The 17,410-nt window shown below is 43.1% G+C and overlaps 1 protein-coding gene across 1 annotated transcript in view; it reads right to left on the bottom strand.

Annotated features, from left to right (window-relative positions):
• The window catches only part of LOC144752450 (uncharacterized), a 198,336-nt gene that overhangs the window by 46,327 nt on the left and 134,599 nt on the right, over window positions 1-17,410 (bottom strand). The window contains exons 30-35 of the mRNA XM_078640374.1: window positions 9,496-9,561; window positions 8,298-8,345; window positions 7,881-7,946; window positions 2,822-2,887; window positions 1,624-1,671; window positions 1,207-1,272 (exon numbers count right to left, since the gene is read on the bottom strand). Of these exons, the coding sequence (XP_078496500.1) occupies window positions 1,207-1,272; window positions 1,624-1,671; window positions 2,822-2,887; window positions 7,881-7,946; window positions 8,298-8,345; window positions 9,496-9,561 (360 nt within the window). The remainder of the gene's footprint in view (window positions 1-1,206; window positions 1,273-1,623; window positions 1,672-2,821; window positions 2,888-7,880; window positions 7,947-8,297; window positions 8,346-9,495; window positions 9,562-17,410) is intronic.

Genomic DNA, 17,410 nt, shown 5'->3' with positions numbered 1-17,410 from the left:
TGCTCTGCCACTCCAACCCCCATGACAGACGCCCAAGATCTCACTGCTGCTAGGCCTAATCAGGGCCCAGGTAGTAGGCTTGTAGCCTGCAGGATATCGCAAAGAGGCAGCTCTGGTGGCCCGAATGGTTATTGCGCGCCTGCCCCAGCCACACTCCACAGCACACAGCTCTGGTTTCCAGCTGTCCAGGCATGCCTACCCACCACCTTCAAGCACCCTGCGGAGGGTGGTATTCAATCCCCGTCGCCTAGTGTCAGGTAGGTGATTGAGGCAGGTCAGTGGACGACCACCCCAGTGGAACACACCTGACTAGGCTGCAGGTTCGCAGGACAATGACTAAGTTCTGCGAGAAGGAAGTATAATCTCCAAAATGGGTTCTGTGGTACCACACTGGACACAGGAATGAGAAGAGCGAGTGCTCTTTAGTGGATGTGCCTTTCAGGGTGACCCGAAATTAAACACTTTTAAATGTCAGAGAAAGTTGCAGAAACACAACCTCTCCACGGAACTCCCCATTCTAAACTATGAATATGTTAATACCTTGTATACCTTGGGTGGGCATTCTGTTACAAATTTGTGGTTGTGCAGGTCAATTTCATGAATTTCTATATGAATTTGAGGAGGCACAGTAAACAAAATGAACAGCACTATAAACTCATTACCCATAATGTACAATTGTAAGTATACTATGGCAAAATATTTTAAACTGGGTTTATGCAACAGCAAATACATATTCAAGAATCAGAGATCAATGGCAGGGATGATTTATATATATGAGGAACTGAATGTGTTTAAAAGGCTGCATCATGGAAAAGACGAAAAAGGACTTTGGTGAGATGGTACTTCATGTCTGAGGAGTGGACTTGACTAAAGGAGCAAAGAATTAAAGAATTAATAATGGCTGCCTAAATCAGTGAACAGAGGGGTGAGCATGTGAAGGGAGTAGCCGAGAACAGATCATACTAAGTACCAAAGTCTGTGCACAAGACTTTAGTCTTAAATGACTCTGAAATGTGTGCCTCAGCAAAACGAAGATGGTCATGAGTTTAGAAAATCTAACCTTGGAACCAGGCCCTCATCTCTCATTTGTAATGGACAAAGGGTATCTCTAGTCCTCTAAGCATGGTAAGCATGATCAAAATCGGTGCCAAACAGGATATTCTTGAGTTTTTCACTAACATATATCAACAGACTGATTATACTAACCTCTTCAAGTGGTGTTTCCTCAATTGTCTGACCCAGCTTCTGGTCAGCAACATTTGTTGTAGGTACCTGGAAGAAACAAAAAAAGAACTAACATTTACAACAAAATAAAATTGTGTGTGGGTAATTTGGCATTTGGATTTCACAAATCATTGAAGTTCATCTAATGTGGTCACTGGGTTTCTAATGTCCCTTACCTCCTTACATTTGAGATGGAGTCATAAATGCAAGTCAGAAAATCATTTTAAGAAATAGAGCTATGGGAACACCTCCACAAGAAATACAATTGGGTGACGGGAAATGGACAGGTGTATGAGTAGTTTAAAAATTTAAACTGATGCCATTTAGTTTCAAAGAACTGGGAAATGTTTTAGACTGTTATCATAACAGCAGTATAAATTCGAGAATAAAACTACTTACTGTGTCCTTTGTGCCCTCTTCACTATCCACTGCACCAGGAGGCAGACTCTAAAGGCAACAGAAAAAGTCAGAAAGAATTGTTATGAATGACAAACTATGAAAATTAATGTACAGATTTCACACGTGCAATCATAGTCTCTATAAAACACATGACTGCAGTGGCACCTATATTTAGATAAGGCCAGCTCCACGTAAAAGTAGTGTTAAGTGTGATGAAAGGGGCTAAGACTGCATTTATGACAAAGTAATACATCATTGCAACATGCAAAATCTCATTCTTTTATAAACAACAAAAGCTTGAGCTAATTCCACATGTTTTTAAATGGATTTATATTATAATTTTTTTGTCCAAACAGTAATCATTACACCTTTTGATCATTCATTTAGTCACCTTAAAATGTTCCAGTAGAATACACTCATGTCTTGTACATTTTTAGGTTGACACACTACTCATGCAAATGTCATAAAACCTGTGGAAACACTATTTCTGTTTTGTGCACACCAGTCTAACCTACAAATTGTGTTAATACCTTAAATACAATGTGTGGGAATCCTATTAGTAATTCATGGTACTGTTACTTATTTTTGTGACTCTCCAAAAGGTGTAAGAATGAGCACTGAACACCAATAATAATTCATTCCACATAATGAGTACGTGAATATGGAAGTCTCCGGTTTTTCTGAGACAAAAAAACCTGAAACTGAGTTTTTGGAATGAGAATACATATCCACAAATCATAAAACAGCAGCTCAGAGGATGACAATGTATTTGAAAGGCCACATGTAAAAAAAGATGAAAAATTAGATTTGACAGATGGAACCTTATATCTCAGGGTTGGACTGCACTGTAGAAGCAGTAGTGAAACAGTGGATAAAGACTGACCACACCACATCATTGAGATGTAAATAGGTAAGACAAAGGGAATAGTCTGGGACAGTTTTTATTGTGTACCAAAACCAATGCCCAAGGCAAAGGTCTCTATGTGCTCTGCATTGTGTGCACCAGCAAAGCCAAGAAGGTCAATACAATGAAGAATTTAACAAAGGAACCAATGGAACCAGGTCCTTGTCTATGGTAGATGATGGTCAAAATGTGTCTCTACCTCTCCCTTTGTGTGATAAGCATCAGTGCCTCAGTGCCGAACATGATATCTTTAAGATTTGCACAAATGCATTTCAACAGGCTGAGTATGCTAACCTGTTTAATTGATGTGTCCTCAGTTTCTTGATCCGGCCTCTGGATGGCAATATCAGGAGTTGGTGGCTGGAGGAAACAAAAAAAGAAATACCCTTAACATTTACAACAAGACTCAATTAGGTGTGCTCCTTATATCCACTTTACTTTCACAAATCCATCAAAATTGATCTGTGATGAATACTGGTTGTCTCATGCCATTGACCTTTTTTCATTGGTGACAGAGACATGAGTGAAGGCCAAACAGTAATTTTAAGAAATGGAGTTATGTCAATACCATTGCAAAGGAAAAACCCTTTGGCCCCCTGGTTTTCAGATTCCCTTAGACTGTTCAGGCAGGAGTGCAGGAAGCAAGAAAGACTTTGGAGGTCCCATCTTGATCCCAATGAAAGATCTAAACACAAGGGTATGCTTAAAGGATACAAAGCTGCAGTTTTGGCAGAAAAGATGGCATACTTTACCAATCTGACGGCCTCCCTTAGCTCGCCTACAGAGCTATTTAAAATCGTTGATTCCCTATCCCTTGCTCAACTCCCTGACCCCATTGTGGCAACCCAAGAGCTGTGTAATCAGATCTCCACCTTCTTTCACACCAAAATCATGGATATCTACACAGCCCTGGAAGCACTCATCTTAATCTTGAGGCCGCCCCTCCCCCGGCCACTTTCTCCCTTCAGGATCCGACGACCCTGCCTCTCGGCAGCCTGTCCAATTTTCCTCTTCTTACCCTGGAACTCCTCAATCAACTCCTTGATAAGCTTAAATCTGGATCCCCTTTGGACCCTTGTCCTTTAAAGACCTTGAAGGAGTGTAGAGAGGTTTTGTTACCCCCTTTTCTGGAGATAATGAACCAAGCTATTTCCAAGGGTGTTTTCCCCGCACCTTAGAAAATGGCCACTGTCAAACCACTCTTGAAGAAGGCTACCCTAGATCCTACTATCCTAAAAAACGTCCGTCCAATATCCCTGCTCCCTGCACCCTGCTCCCGCCAAGATGCTCGAGGCCCATCTTAACTTTCATCTAAGTGCCTTCCTAGATAAATTCTGCCTGCTAGATTCTTCTCAGCATGGCTTCCGGAATGCGCACAGTATGGAGTCAGCTCTCACAGTGGTGCTTAACAACATTCGCACCAAGGTCGACAGTGGTCAGACTACCCTACTGATCCTGCTCGACCTTACAGCCGCATTTGACACCCTGTCCCCCTCTATCCTGGTCTCCCGTCTTAGTGAGATGGGAGTAGATGGGTCCGCCCTGAGCGTCTTGGCGTCGTTTCTTAACCAGCGCAAGCAGAGGGTCAAACTGGGTGGCTTCCTCTCCCCCGCTAAGCCTGTGCAGTGTGGGGTCCCTCAGGGCTCATCCCTGAGCCCTACACTCTTTAACATCTATGTAGCCCCACTTGCCAGGCTAGTAAGATCGTTCGGATTGGAAGTACTATCGTACGCTGACGACACCCAGATCATGGTTTCCCTCACTCAACCTGTGGAGACTGAGGCCTCAAACTTTAGGAACTGCATGGAAGCCATGGCAGGCTGGATGACCAAAAATGTCCTCAAATTAAATGCGGAAAAGACAGAGGTCCTTGTTTTTGGAGGTAAACAGGAGGTCTGGTCGGCTGACTGGTGGCCATCTGCCCTTGGAACCTGCCCTACACCCACCCTTGCAGCTCGCAATCTGGGTGTAATACTCAATACCACACTTTCCTTCAACAAGCAAGTCAATAGGACCGTTTCCACCTGCTGTGGGGTCCTAAGGATATTGAGAAAACTCGCACATTACCTCTCCCTGGATGCTAGGAAACAACTTTCGGTTGCCCTTATATCCTCACGCCTAGATTACTGTAATGCTCTTTATCTAGGCATAAATAAGAGGCTGGTCTAACGTTTACAAGTTGTGCAGAATGCACAAGCCAGGTTTGTTGTTAACGCCCCGAGAAGATCATCAGGCTCTTCTATCAGAAAAAACCTTCATTGGCTCCCTATGCAGTCTAGGATAAACTTTAAGGTTCTATGTCTCACCCACTGTACTCTCCATGGATCCAGTGCAGAAGACATCAGGTCTCTTGTGTCTCTCTATACCCCTGGCAGGGCTCTGCGCTCTGCCAACAAGAACCTTCTGTCAGTCCCCCGGACTGTGAAGGCCAGATGTGAAGGGAAGGCCTTCTTTGCCCTTGCCCCGAAACTCTGGAACTTACTTCCAAACGAACTCAAGGGACTTGTGTCGCTCGCTCCCTTCCGCAAAGTCTTAAAGACCTGGCTCTACACAGGAGCCTACCTATAGGCTACCTCCAGCTTTATCTTTTATTCAGCTATTCCATCTTATGCGCCTTGATGCCTTTGGGCTAAGTTGCGCAATACAAATTTTACTTCATTCATTCATTTATTCATTCATTCACTGATGGGAAATGGATAACTGTATGAGAACTCCAAGACTTGTTTTGGTATACAATCATTTTTGAAAATAGCAGATGTCATGGAAAGGTCATAACAACCTGGAAAAAGTATACAATACTATATATACCAACTGGGGATAAAGGGCAAAAGTGGTGAATCAGGGGTTACGTGAAGGGGGTGAAGTATGGTATATAGAGGTAAAGGAGTTAAGAGTCAAGGGGAGTTAGGGGGATGAAAATATGCATGAATGACAGTAAATGGCCTTTAGAGTGGCAATATGTAACAAGGTGAACAGCCATGCAATGGTACTCAGTTTTTAATAAATCCTCTCTGAGCCACTTAATCTACACTGAACTGGGAACAATGTTAGATTTTAGTATAAAAATAGTATAAATATTAGAGAAGTAATTGCTTACTATGCCCCTCATGGCCTTTTTCCTATCCACTACAGTTGGAGGGTGACTTTAATGGTAAAAGAGATAGTCAAAAAGAGTTCTCCATGAAAGACAAACTATGGTAGTTATTGAAAGTTTTCTCAGGTGCATTTTTAGTCTCTCTGACCAAATCAAGTGCAGTGGTGTCCTTATGTCCACAAGGGCAGGCCCATATAAAAGCAGTGTTGGACATGCTGTAAGGGTATTATACTACATTTGTGAACCAATAATACAGCATTACATAATATGGAAGATAATCATTGTATCACCAACAACAGTTAATGCTAATTCTACATTGTTTCCGAAAATTAATTTTTATTATCTTGTTACGTCAAGCAGAAATCATATATAGTTCTGCCGCTCATGTCGAAGCCCTTACCAAAGCCATCAAGTGCAAATAAAAAAAAGTTCTATTTGCACCCTCCTACATCTCTAACAATAATCATCAGTTGGCATTGTAGAATGTTTGATGATGAGGGTTCTTAGATATATTATGCCGTAATTCACCGGGTGGCCCATTTAGGTTACTCAAACTGAAAGCACTCATGTCTTGTACATGTTTACATGGAGCGTTCGGACTTTGAAATGTCAGCAAAACTTGTGGGAATTCTCTTTCTGCATGGAACTCCCCATTCTGAGCTATGACTGTGTTAAAATCTGAATTTGTGGTACTGTCACTCATTTCATATGAATCCCCAAGCGAATTTAAAAATTCATGGTATGAATAGTAAACACGACTATTAATACATTCCCTATTATGAGTGCTCGTCAATATACTAGCCTCAGGTTTCACTGTGGCAAAATAGCAGGGATGGCTCACCTGTAAGCGCGGGTACAGCCCGCAGTGCCACGGGACAGTTGACTCGATCCAAGTCCCCTGTGTTGAGGCAGGCGTCTGTCCCTAATCACACAGTGGTCCGCACACCTTGCAGCGAGTCAGCATGCCTCAGCAGCCCCTGTGCACCACAGCTGCAGCCACAAGACTGCAGTAGCCACAGCAGCACCCAACCCAGGGCGGGCAGCCTCTCCCCTTGCTCTGCCACTCCAACCCCCATGACAGACGCCCAAGATCTCACTGCTGCTAGGCCTAATCAGGGCCCAGGTAGTAGGCTTGTAGCCTGCAGGATATCGCAAAGAGGCAGCTCTGGTGGCCCGAATGGTTATTGCGCGCCTGCCCCAGCCACACTCCACAGCACACAGCTCTGGTTTCCAGCTGTCCAGGCATGCCTACCCACCACCTTCCAGCACCCTGCGGAGGGTGGTATTCAATCCCCGTCGCCTAGTGTCAGGTAGGTGATTGAGGCAGGTCAGTGGACGACCACCCCAGTGGAACACACCTGACTAGGCTGCAGGTTCGCAGGACAATGACTAAGTTCTGCGAGAAGGAAGTATAATCTCCAAAATGGGTTCTGTGGTACCACACTGGACACAGGAATGAGAAGAGCGAGTGCTCTTTAGTGGATGTGCCTTTCAGGGTGACCCGAAATTAAACACTTTTAAATGTCAGAGAAAGTTGCAGAAACACAACCTCTCCACGGAACTCCCCATTCTAAACTATGAATATGTTAATACCTTGTATACCTTGGGTGGGCATTCTGTTACAAATTTGTGGTTGTGCAGGTCAATTTCATGAATTTCTATATGAATTTGAGGAGGCACAGTAAACAAAATGAACAGCACTATAAACTCATTACCCATAATGTACAATTGTAAGTATACTATGGCAAAATATTTTAAACTGGGTTTATGCAACAGCAAATACATATTCAAGAATCAGAGATCAATGGCAGGGATGATTTATATATATGAGGAACTGAATGTGTTTAAAAGGCTGCATCATGGAAAAGACGAAAAAGGACCTTGGTGAGATGGTACTTCATGTCTGAGGAGTGGACTTGACTAAAGGAGCAAAGAATTAAAGAATTAATAATGGCTGCCTAAATCAGTGAACAGAGGGGTGAGCATGTGAAGGGAGTAGCCGAGAACAGATCATACTAAGTACCAAAGTCTGTGCACAAGACTTTAGTCTTAAATGACTCTGAAATGTGTACTTCAGCAAAACGAAGATGGTCATGAGTTTAGAAAATCTAACCTTGGAACCAGGCCCTCATCTCTCATTGATAATGGACAAAGGGTATCTCTAGTCCTCTAAGCATGGTAAGCATGATCAAAATCGGTGCCAAACAGGATATTCTTGAGTTTTTCACTAACATATATCAATAGACTGATTATACTAACCTCTTCAAGTGGTGTTTCCTCAATTGTCTGACCCAGCTTCTGGTCAGCAACATTTGTTGTAGGTACCTGGAAGAAACAAAAAAAGAACTAACATTTACAACAAAATAAAATTGTGTGTGGGTAATTTGGCATTTGGATTTCACAAATCATTGAAGTTCATCTAATGTGGTCACTGGGTTTCTAATGTCCCTTACCTCCTTACATTTGGGATGGAGTCATAAATGCAAGTCAGAAAATCATTTTAAGAAATAGAGCTATGGGAACACCTCAACAAGAAATACAATTGGGTGACGGGAAATGGACAGGTGTATGAGTAGTTTAAAAATTTAAACTGATGCCATTTAGTTTCAAAGAACTGGGAAATGTTTTAGACTGTTATCATAACAGCAGTATAAATTCGAGAATAAAACTACTTACTGTGTCCTTTGTGCCCTCTTCACTATCCACTGCACCAGGAGGCAGACTCTAAAGGCAACAGAAAAAGTCAGAAAGAATTGTTATGAATGACAAACTATGAAAATTAATGTACAGATTTCACACGTGCAATCATAGTCTCTATAAAACACATGACTGCAGTGGCACCTATATTTAGATAAGGTCAGCTCCACGTAAAAGTAGTGTTAAGTGTGATGAAAGGGGCTAAGACTGCATTTATGACAAAGTAATACATCATTGCAACATGCAAAATCTCATTCTTTTATAAACAACAAAAGCTTGAGCTAATTCCACATGTTTTTAAATGGATTTATGTTATAATTTTTTTGTCCAAACAGTAATCATTACACCTTTTGATCATTCATTTAGTCACCTTAAAATGTTCCAGTAGAATACACTCATGTCTTGTACATTTTTAGGTTGACACACTACTCATGCAAATGTCATAAAACCTGTGGAAACACTATTTCTGTTTTGTGCACACCAGTCTAACCTACAAATTGTGTTAATACCTTAAATACAATGTGTGGGAATCCTATTAGTAATTCATGGTACTGTTACTTATTTTTGTGACTCTCCAAAAGGTGTAGGAATCAGCACTGAACACCAATAATAATTCATTCCACATAATGAGTACGTGAATATGGAAGTCTCCGGTTTTTCTGAGACAAAATAACCTGAAACTGAGTTTTTGGAATGAGAATACATATCCACAAATCATAAAACAGCAGCTCAGAGGATGACAATGTATTTGAAAGGCCACATGTAGAAAAAGATGAAAAATGAGATTTGACAGATGGAACCTTATATCTCAGGGTTGGACTGCACTGTAGAAGCAGTAGTGAAACAGTGGATAAAGACTGACCACACCACATCATTGAGATGTAAATAGGTAAGACAAAGGGAATAGTCTGGGACAGTTTTTATTGTGTACCAAAACCAATGCCCAAGGCAAAGGTCTCTATGTGCTCTGCATTGTGTGCATCAGCAAAGCCAAGAAGGTCAATACAATGAAGAATTTAACAAAGGAACCAAGGGAACCAGGTCCTTGTCTATGGTAGATGGTGGTCAAAATGTGTCTCTACCTCTCCCTTTGTGTGATAAGCATCAGTGCCTCAGTGCCGAACATGATATCTTTAAGATTTGCACAAATGCATTTCAACAGGCTGAGTATGCTAACCTGTTTAATTGATGTGTCCTCAGTTTCTTGATCCGGCCTCTGGATGGCAATATCAGGAGTTGGTGGCTGGAGGAAACAAAAAAAGAAATACCCTTAACATTTACAACAAGACTCAATTAGGTGTGCTCCTTATATCCACTTTACTTTCACAAATCCATCAAAATTGATCTGTGATGAATACTGGTTGTCTCATGCCATTGACCTTTTTTCATTGGTGACAGAGACATGAGTGAAGGCCAAACAGTAATTTTAAGAAATGGAGTTATGTCAATACCATTGTAAAGGAAATACCCTTCGGCCCCCTGGTTTTCAGATTCCCTTAGACTGTTCAGGCAGGAGTGCAGGAAGCAAGAAAGACTTTGGAGGTCCCATCTTGATCCCCATGAAAGATCTAAACACAAGGGTATGCTTAAAGGATACAAAGCTGCAGTTTTGACAGAAAAGATGGCATACTTTACCAATCTGACGGCCTCCCTTAGCTCGCCTAGAGAGCTATTTAAAATCGTTGATTCCCTATCCCTTGCTCAACTCCCTGACCCCATTGTGGCAACCCAAGAGCTGTGTAATCAGATCTCCACCTTCTTTCACACCAAAATCATGGATATCTACACAGCCCTGGAAGCACTCATCTTAATCTTGAGGCCGCCCCTCCCCCGGCCACTTTCTCCCTTCAGGATCCGACGATCCTGCCTCTCAGCAGCCTGTCCAATTTTCCTCCTCTTACCCTGGAACTCCTCAATCAACTCCTTGATAAGCTTAAATCTGGATCCCCTTTGGACCCTTGTCCTTTAAAGACCTTGAAGGAGTGTAGAGAGGTTTTGTTACCCCCTTTTCTGGAGATAATGAACCAAGCTATTTCCAAGGGTGTTTTCCCCGCACCTTAGAAAATGGCCACTGTCAAACCACTCTTGAAGAAGGCTACCCTAGATCCTACTATCCTAAAAAACTTCCGTCCAATATCCCTGCTCCCTGCTCCCTGCTCCCGCCAAGATGCTCGAGGCCCATCTTAACTTTCATCTAAGTGCCTTCCTAGATAAATTCTGCCTGCTAGATTCTTCTCAGCATGGCTTCCGGAATGCGCACAGTACGGAGTCAGCTCTCACAGTGGTGCTTAACAACATTCGCACTAAGGTCGACAGTGGTCAGACTACCCTACTGATCCTGCTCGACCTTACAGCCGCATTTGACACCCTGTCCCCCTCTATCCTGGTCTCCCGTCTTAGTGAGATGGGAGTAGATGGGTCCGCCCTGAGCGTCTTGGCGTCGTTTCTTAACCAGCGCAAGCAGAGGGTCAAACTGGGTGGCTTCCTCTCCCCCGCTAAGCCTGTGCAGTGTGGGGTCCCTCAGGGCTCATCCCTGAGCCCTACACTCTTTAACATCTATGTGGCCCCACTTGCCAGGCTAGTAAGATCGTTCGGATTGGAAGTACTATCGTACGCTGACGACACCCAGATCATGGTTTCCCTCACTCAACCTGTGGAGACTGAGGCCTCAAACTTTAGGAACTGCATGGAAGCCATGGCAGGCTGGATGACCAAAAATGTCCTCAAATTAAATGCGGAAAAGACAGAGGTCCTTGTTTTTGGAGGTAAACAGGAGGTCTGGTCGGCTGACTGGTGGACATCTGCCCTTGGAACCTGCCCTACACCCACCCTTGCAGCTCGCAATCTGGGTGTAATACTCAATACCACACTTTCCTTCAACAAGCAAGTCAATAGGACCGTTTCCACCTGCTGTGGGGTCCTAAGGATATTGAGAAAACTCGCACATTACCTCTCCCTGGATGCTAGGAAACAACTTTCGGTTGCCCTTATATCCTCACGCCTAGATTACTGTAATGCTCTTTATCTAGGCATAAATAAGAGGCTGGTCTAACATTTACAAGTTGTGCAGAATGCACAAGCCAGGTTTGTTGTTAACGCCCCGAGAAGATCATCAGGCTCTTCTATCAGAAAAAACCTTCATTGGCTCCCTATGCAGTCTAGGATAAACTTTAAGGTTCTATGTCTCACCCACTGTATTCTCCATGGATCCGGTGCAGAAGACATCAGGTCTCTTGTGTCTCTCTATACCCCTGGCAGGGCTCTGCGCTCTGCCAACAAGAACCTTCTGTCAGTCCCCCGGACTGTGAAGGCCAGATGGGGAGGGAAGGCCTTCTTTGCCCTTGCCCCGAAACTCTGGAACTTACTTCCAAACGAACTCAAGGGACTTGTGTCGCTCGCTCCCTTCCGCAAAGTCTTAAAGACCTGGCTCTACACAGGAGCCTACCTATAGGCTACCTCCAGCTTTATCTTTTATTCAGCTATTCCATCTTATGTGCCTTGATGCCTTTGGGCTAAGTTGCGCAATACAAATTTTACTTCATTCATTCATTTATTCATTCATTCACTGATGGGAAATGGATAACTGTATGAGAACTCCAAGACTTGTTTTGGTATACAATCATTTTTGAAAATAGCAGATGTCATGGAAAGGTCATAACAACCTGGAAAAAGTATACAATACTAAATATACCAACTGGGATTAAAGGGCAAAAGTGGTGAATCAGGGGTTACGTGAAGGGGGTGAAGTATGGTATATAGAGGTAAAGGAGTTAAGAGTCAAGGGGGGTTAGGGGGATGAAAATATGCATGAATGACAGTAAATGGCCTTTAGAGTGGCAATATGTAACAAGGTGAACAGCCATGCAATGGTACTCAGTTTTTAATAAATCCTATCTGAGCCACTTAATCTACACTGAACTGGGAACAATGTTAGATTTTAGTATAAAAATAGTATAAATATTAGAGAAGTAATTGCTTACTATGCCCCTCATGGCCTTTTTCCTATCCACTACAGTTGGAGGCTGACTTTAATGGTAAAAGAGATAGTCAAAAAGAGTTCTCCATGAAAGACAAACTATGGTAGTTATTGAAAGTTTTCTCAGGTGCATTTTTAGTCTCTCTGACCAAATCAAGTGCAGTGGTGTCCTTATGTCCACAAGGGCAGGCCCATATAAAAGCAGTGTTGGACATGCTGTAAGGGTATTATACTACATTTGTGAACCAATAATACAGCATTACATAATATGGAAGATAATCATTGTATCACCAACAACAGTTAATGCTAATTCTACATTGTTTCTGAAAATGAATTTTTATTATCTTGTTACGTCAAGCAGAAATCATATATAGTTCTGCCGCTCATGTCGAAGCCCTTACCAAAGCCATCAAGTGCAAATAAAAAAAGTTCTATTTGCACCCTCCTACATCTCTAACAATAATCATCAGTTGGCATTGTAGAATGTTTGATGATGAGGGTTCTTAGATATATTATGCCGTAATTCACCGGGTGGCCCATTTAGGTTACTCAAACTGAAAGCACTCATGTCTTGTACATGTTTACATGGAGCGTTCGGACTTTGAAATGTCAGCAAAACGTGTGGGAATTCTCTTTCTGCATGGAACTCCCCATTCTGAGCTATGACTGTGTTAAAATCTGAATTTGTGGTACTGTCACTCATTTCATATGAATCCCCAAGCGAATTAAAAAATTCATGGTATGAATAGTAAACACGACTATTAATACATTCCTTATTATGAGTGCTCGTAAATATACTAGCCTCAGGTTTCACTGTGGCAAAATAGCAGGGATGGCTCACCTGTAAGCATGGGCGGATTTAGCGGATCTCGCGTATGCGAATTTGCGAATTTACGGATTCGCAATCCGCAAAATCCGCAAACTCTCGCGGATTTGCGGATTTTTATGTTTTTTGTGTTGGCGAGCGTTCGCGAGGATTTGTGGACCATTTCGCAAATGCGAACTTACTTTTCGGCTCGCAACGGCCGCGACTATGTTGTTTCTACGTCTGGTTTATCATCACAGGTTCACAGCACCCTCTGTTTCACCACTGCCACCCTCTGGTACACCCATGCCACCCTCTGGTACATCCTCACTGCCACCCATTAGGTTTGTTTTCACTGTAGATTATGGGGGTGAAAAAAAGCAAGCACACCTGCCCTGCTTCAACTGCCATGAATTAATTTGGGGTTGATTAATGTGTCAGTGATTTTGAAACTTCCAGTCTGGCTGGCACCTGCTTCCTTCCTTATCTGTAATTTGCTTTCTGTTGCAGTGAAAGCAAGCACACCTGCCCTTCCTCAACTGCCATGAATTAATTTGGGGGTGATTAATGTGTCAGTAATTTTGAAACTTCCAGTCTGGCTGGCACCTGCTTCCTTCCTTATCTGTAATTTGCTTTCTGTTGCAGTGCAATTTTTTTTCACAGGACCTTTATGGTCTACTTGTAGCTATTCTATGAGCCTGCTGTTTGGGTCATAGCAGGGTCATAGAATAGTTGCAAATAGGCAACTGAACTCTGGAGGGGCCCCTCAGGAAGCACTAGAGTGAATGGTTACTAATGTTAAGTTTGAACTTTTGCACCTGCTGATTGTTTTCAGTTTAGCAAAAATCATTTTTCTGCAATTTCGCGCGATTTGCGGGGCGCGAATCCGTGCGAGATCGATTTCGGAAGCCGCGAATGCGTGCGAATATACTATTTTTTTTTTTGCGGCATGTATGTTCGCGTGATTTTTTGCGTGTTCGCAAGGCGCTTGTAGCGATACGTTTGCGAAGTTACCCTAGCAGTCGTACACGGGCGCGGCCATCTTGTTTGCGTGACGTAATTCCGTTTCCGGCCGCAATGTGTAATCTCGCAAAGTGTGCTGCTCGCTAGTACAATTTCGCGCGTGATCGCGAGGAAAATCTCGCGCGAACTTACCCACGCGGTCGTGAATGGGCGCGGCCATCTTGTTTCTCATTCATTGCTATGGTTCTGGGCATGCTTTCTGTATCCTCTCTGAATCTCTGCCATCCTTTGCTTGTTTGAAGTTTATTTGATCTATTTTACTTATTATCTATCCCTCTATTTTTCTAGCTCTATATTTTTGTGTTTTCTGCTACTTTTTGTTAATTTTAAACTACTTTTTTAAACTCTTTTCTTTTCTTCTTCCCTATTCTATTTCTTCTTTATTATTTAACTTCATTTCTGCCCAGACCATGGTAAAGGGAGCCGGGAAGCACCCTGAGAAGGGGAAGGGTCCCGCACCCCGTGCCCGGCTCCCGTGCGGGCGTTTGAGGGGGGAGACAGTGACAGCCCGGGAGATTTTTAGTGCGGAGGTGGCCGCACTAATATTCCACGTCCAGCGCCGCCTCCCCAAGACCATCCTGGGAGGCGGCAAGATCGCAACCGGCTATGGCATCCGGGAGCGCCGGAAGCGGTGGTAGAAGGTGTGCCGGGCCATGTTTAAAATCTCTGGGGTCCGGCGCACCTATAACCAGGCCACCCACCACTGGACGGGCGTCATGGACCGGGAACGCGACTTGCTGGACGCGCTCGGCATAGAGGTCCCCGGGCTTGGTGAGTAGTAGTAGCTATTTCTAGCTATTTCATCACTACTGTGTTTTATCCGGCTCTGTTATTTGCAAATCTTTGTTCTTTACCAAGAGCAATAATGCTGCCGATTACATTGTAGGTAAATTATATTTCAAAATCTTCTATGCATTTCAGGTGCACTGCTCTCCTTCTCAGTAGCCTTGCTACTATGCTTATTTGTTTTGTATTTTGTGTTCATTTCATTGGCCTGAGAAATTATGTATGAGTGTAGTGTAAAGAACTGCGTAATGCTAGACCCTAAGGGTCATATTTTCAATTACCGGCGCATCCCTGCAAAGTAGCAGGGATGCGGCAGTAATTGTGCGCCATGCCACCACCACCACCCATGGGCCCAAAATGTCACAGAAGCCTTACGCATCTGTGCCGTAAAGGCGGCGCATTGCTGGAGTTGCGTGCCAACGATGGCGCAGCTCCAGCAATGCTCTGGGGTGCCCTATCTCCCCAATGCTGCATTAAGCCGTACGCCGGCTTCAAGCAGGCGCAGTGTTTCAGTCACACATCATTGTCCTAAAAGTGACTGATTGACATCTTGTAGATTTCCCTCAGCCACTTTTAGGATTCGTTCCTGCGCAGGAACGCCCTCCCTTGCGCCGGAACGCCCCCTGATGGCGCAGGGCTTTACAACGTGATGCATCTCCCATATGCGTCATTTTCTTTTTTTATATACGCCGCACCATGGCGCCTCTTTTGTTCTGCCGCTGCGTCACAAAAGTCACGCAACAATGGAGGAAAATGAGCCGCAAGGGACTTCTAAATCAGCCCCAACAGACTGAAGTCCAGTACTTCCTTTAGACACATGGCTATAAGAAGAAATAGTGGTGGTGGTCGGAGGATTGATAGTTTGAGTATTCACTGATCTGCAAGCACGATGGACTTTGTCTGTCACTTCGCGTGCTGCGGACTGCTGCCTGCCAGGCCTAGGCAAACCTTTTTAGTAGTCTGTTTAGTGAGTTACATAGGAACTTTCAAAGTCAACGGTCCGCAAATCAGGCAATACGAATAACGTAGTATACCACATGAGATTGGTCAATATATCCCGTGGGATAGTTGTCTATCTATTTGCTATTTCTCCAAAATATTTTGTTATTGTTCTTTTGAAATGTTTGATTTGGTTGACAAATCTCATCCATGTTTTCTGGTCTTTCTTTCTTTCATGTTGTACATCAGCTCCCCCCAAGGGCAAGAGGACACAGGAGGAGGAGGAGGGTGCTGTTCAGGAGGATGCAGGCCAGGGTCGGGCAGGCGAGGGCTCCTTTGCTGGCCCCAGTAAGTTTTAATTTTAATATAGAGTACCTATTTTTTCCTAGCGTTCCTCATTCGATTTTTTCTAAATCGTCTTTGATCTTCTTGAAGACTGGATCTAAATTCTTATCCTGCCTCGACTATGACTCCCTGTGGTATTACTAGATTATTCTTATTAGTCTGTCTGTGTAGCTAACTAAGATTGCACATTTGGCAATTCCATTGGACTCCCATTCTAGTCAGCAATAGCTCTATGCACTGAGTGCAGTCCCCTGGGATTGTCCATAATGTCTTTTCAAGTCTTCTAAATGTTTATGCTTTGACAATTGCCAACAATAAAAAGGTGAATGACCACCAAGAAAGAATAAGATACTACTTTACTTTTGGTTTGGATAGGAGGACAATCCATTCTACTACTGTTGCAGGGACAAATCTGCACAAACCGAACTATGAACACTAAATAGTGCATTGTTTATCAATTATAATAGGCGCAGGTAGACTTTCTTTCCACATACCTCAGTGATATCAGACTTTGAAGAACCCCCAATCTCCTTACTGACTAGATAGTGTGGCAGAGTCATTTAGCTCCCAAAGTCACCGATGATTGATCCCCAATGATGATCAGATTATCCAACGCAGGACAAGAGTACGGAGTCACAGTCAAGAAGTGTCAGAGGCACTCATGCTTGCAAAAATTCCAAAACATTTAGCTCATCCACTCTAGTCTGGAGGACCAAAAACCACAGAGTCTATTTAAGTTTAAAAGCTTTATTAAAACTAAACACATTTATTAAAATCAACTTTGTCATAAAAGTAAACGTTTAACTGAAAATGGAAAAGTGCTTAGTGCTAACGATTAATTGGACACATTTCTTGTGGTCGAGCTGAGCTCTCACCTGGTTTGAACTTGAGCTTGACCCTGATCGTGTTCTTAGAAGTCAAGCTTCTGTTAGGAGAAAAAGTGGTGTGTGTTAAAAATAAAAAGCAAGCATTCATCAGTTGTGCCAAAAAGTGCTGCAAGACAACAGCCTTCCCTGGAAAAAGGGACATTTTTACTTTAGAGTATACAGTTACAAATTATTACATTGTATTTCGTTTTTTTAACATTTCTTTATTCCTCCTAGACCAAATATTATATAGTAGTGAGTGGTGTATTTCTAACATTCTTAAATGTACTTTGTAGGTGTAACATCTGGTGGGGGGGCCAGCGCGGAGGTGGTGGTGTTGGACGAGGACTCT

The sequence above is a fragment of the Lissotriton helveticus genome, chromosome 5_1, assembly GCF_964261635.1.
Source record: "Lissotriton helveticus chromosome 5_1, aLisHel1.1, whole genome shotgun sequence".
Taxonomy (NCBI): Eukaryota; Metazoa; Chordata; class Amphibia; order Caudata; family Salamandridae; genus Lissotriton; species Lissotriton helveticus.
This window is presented reverse-complemented; position numbering and strand designations above follow the sequence as displayed.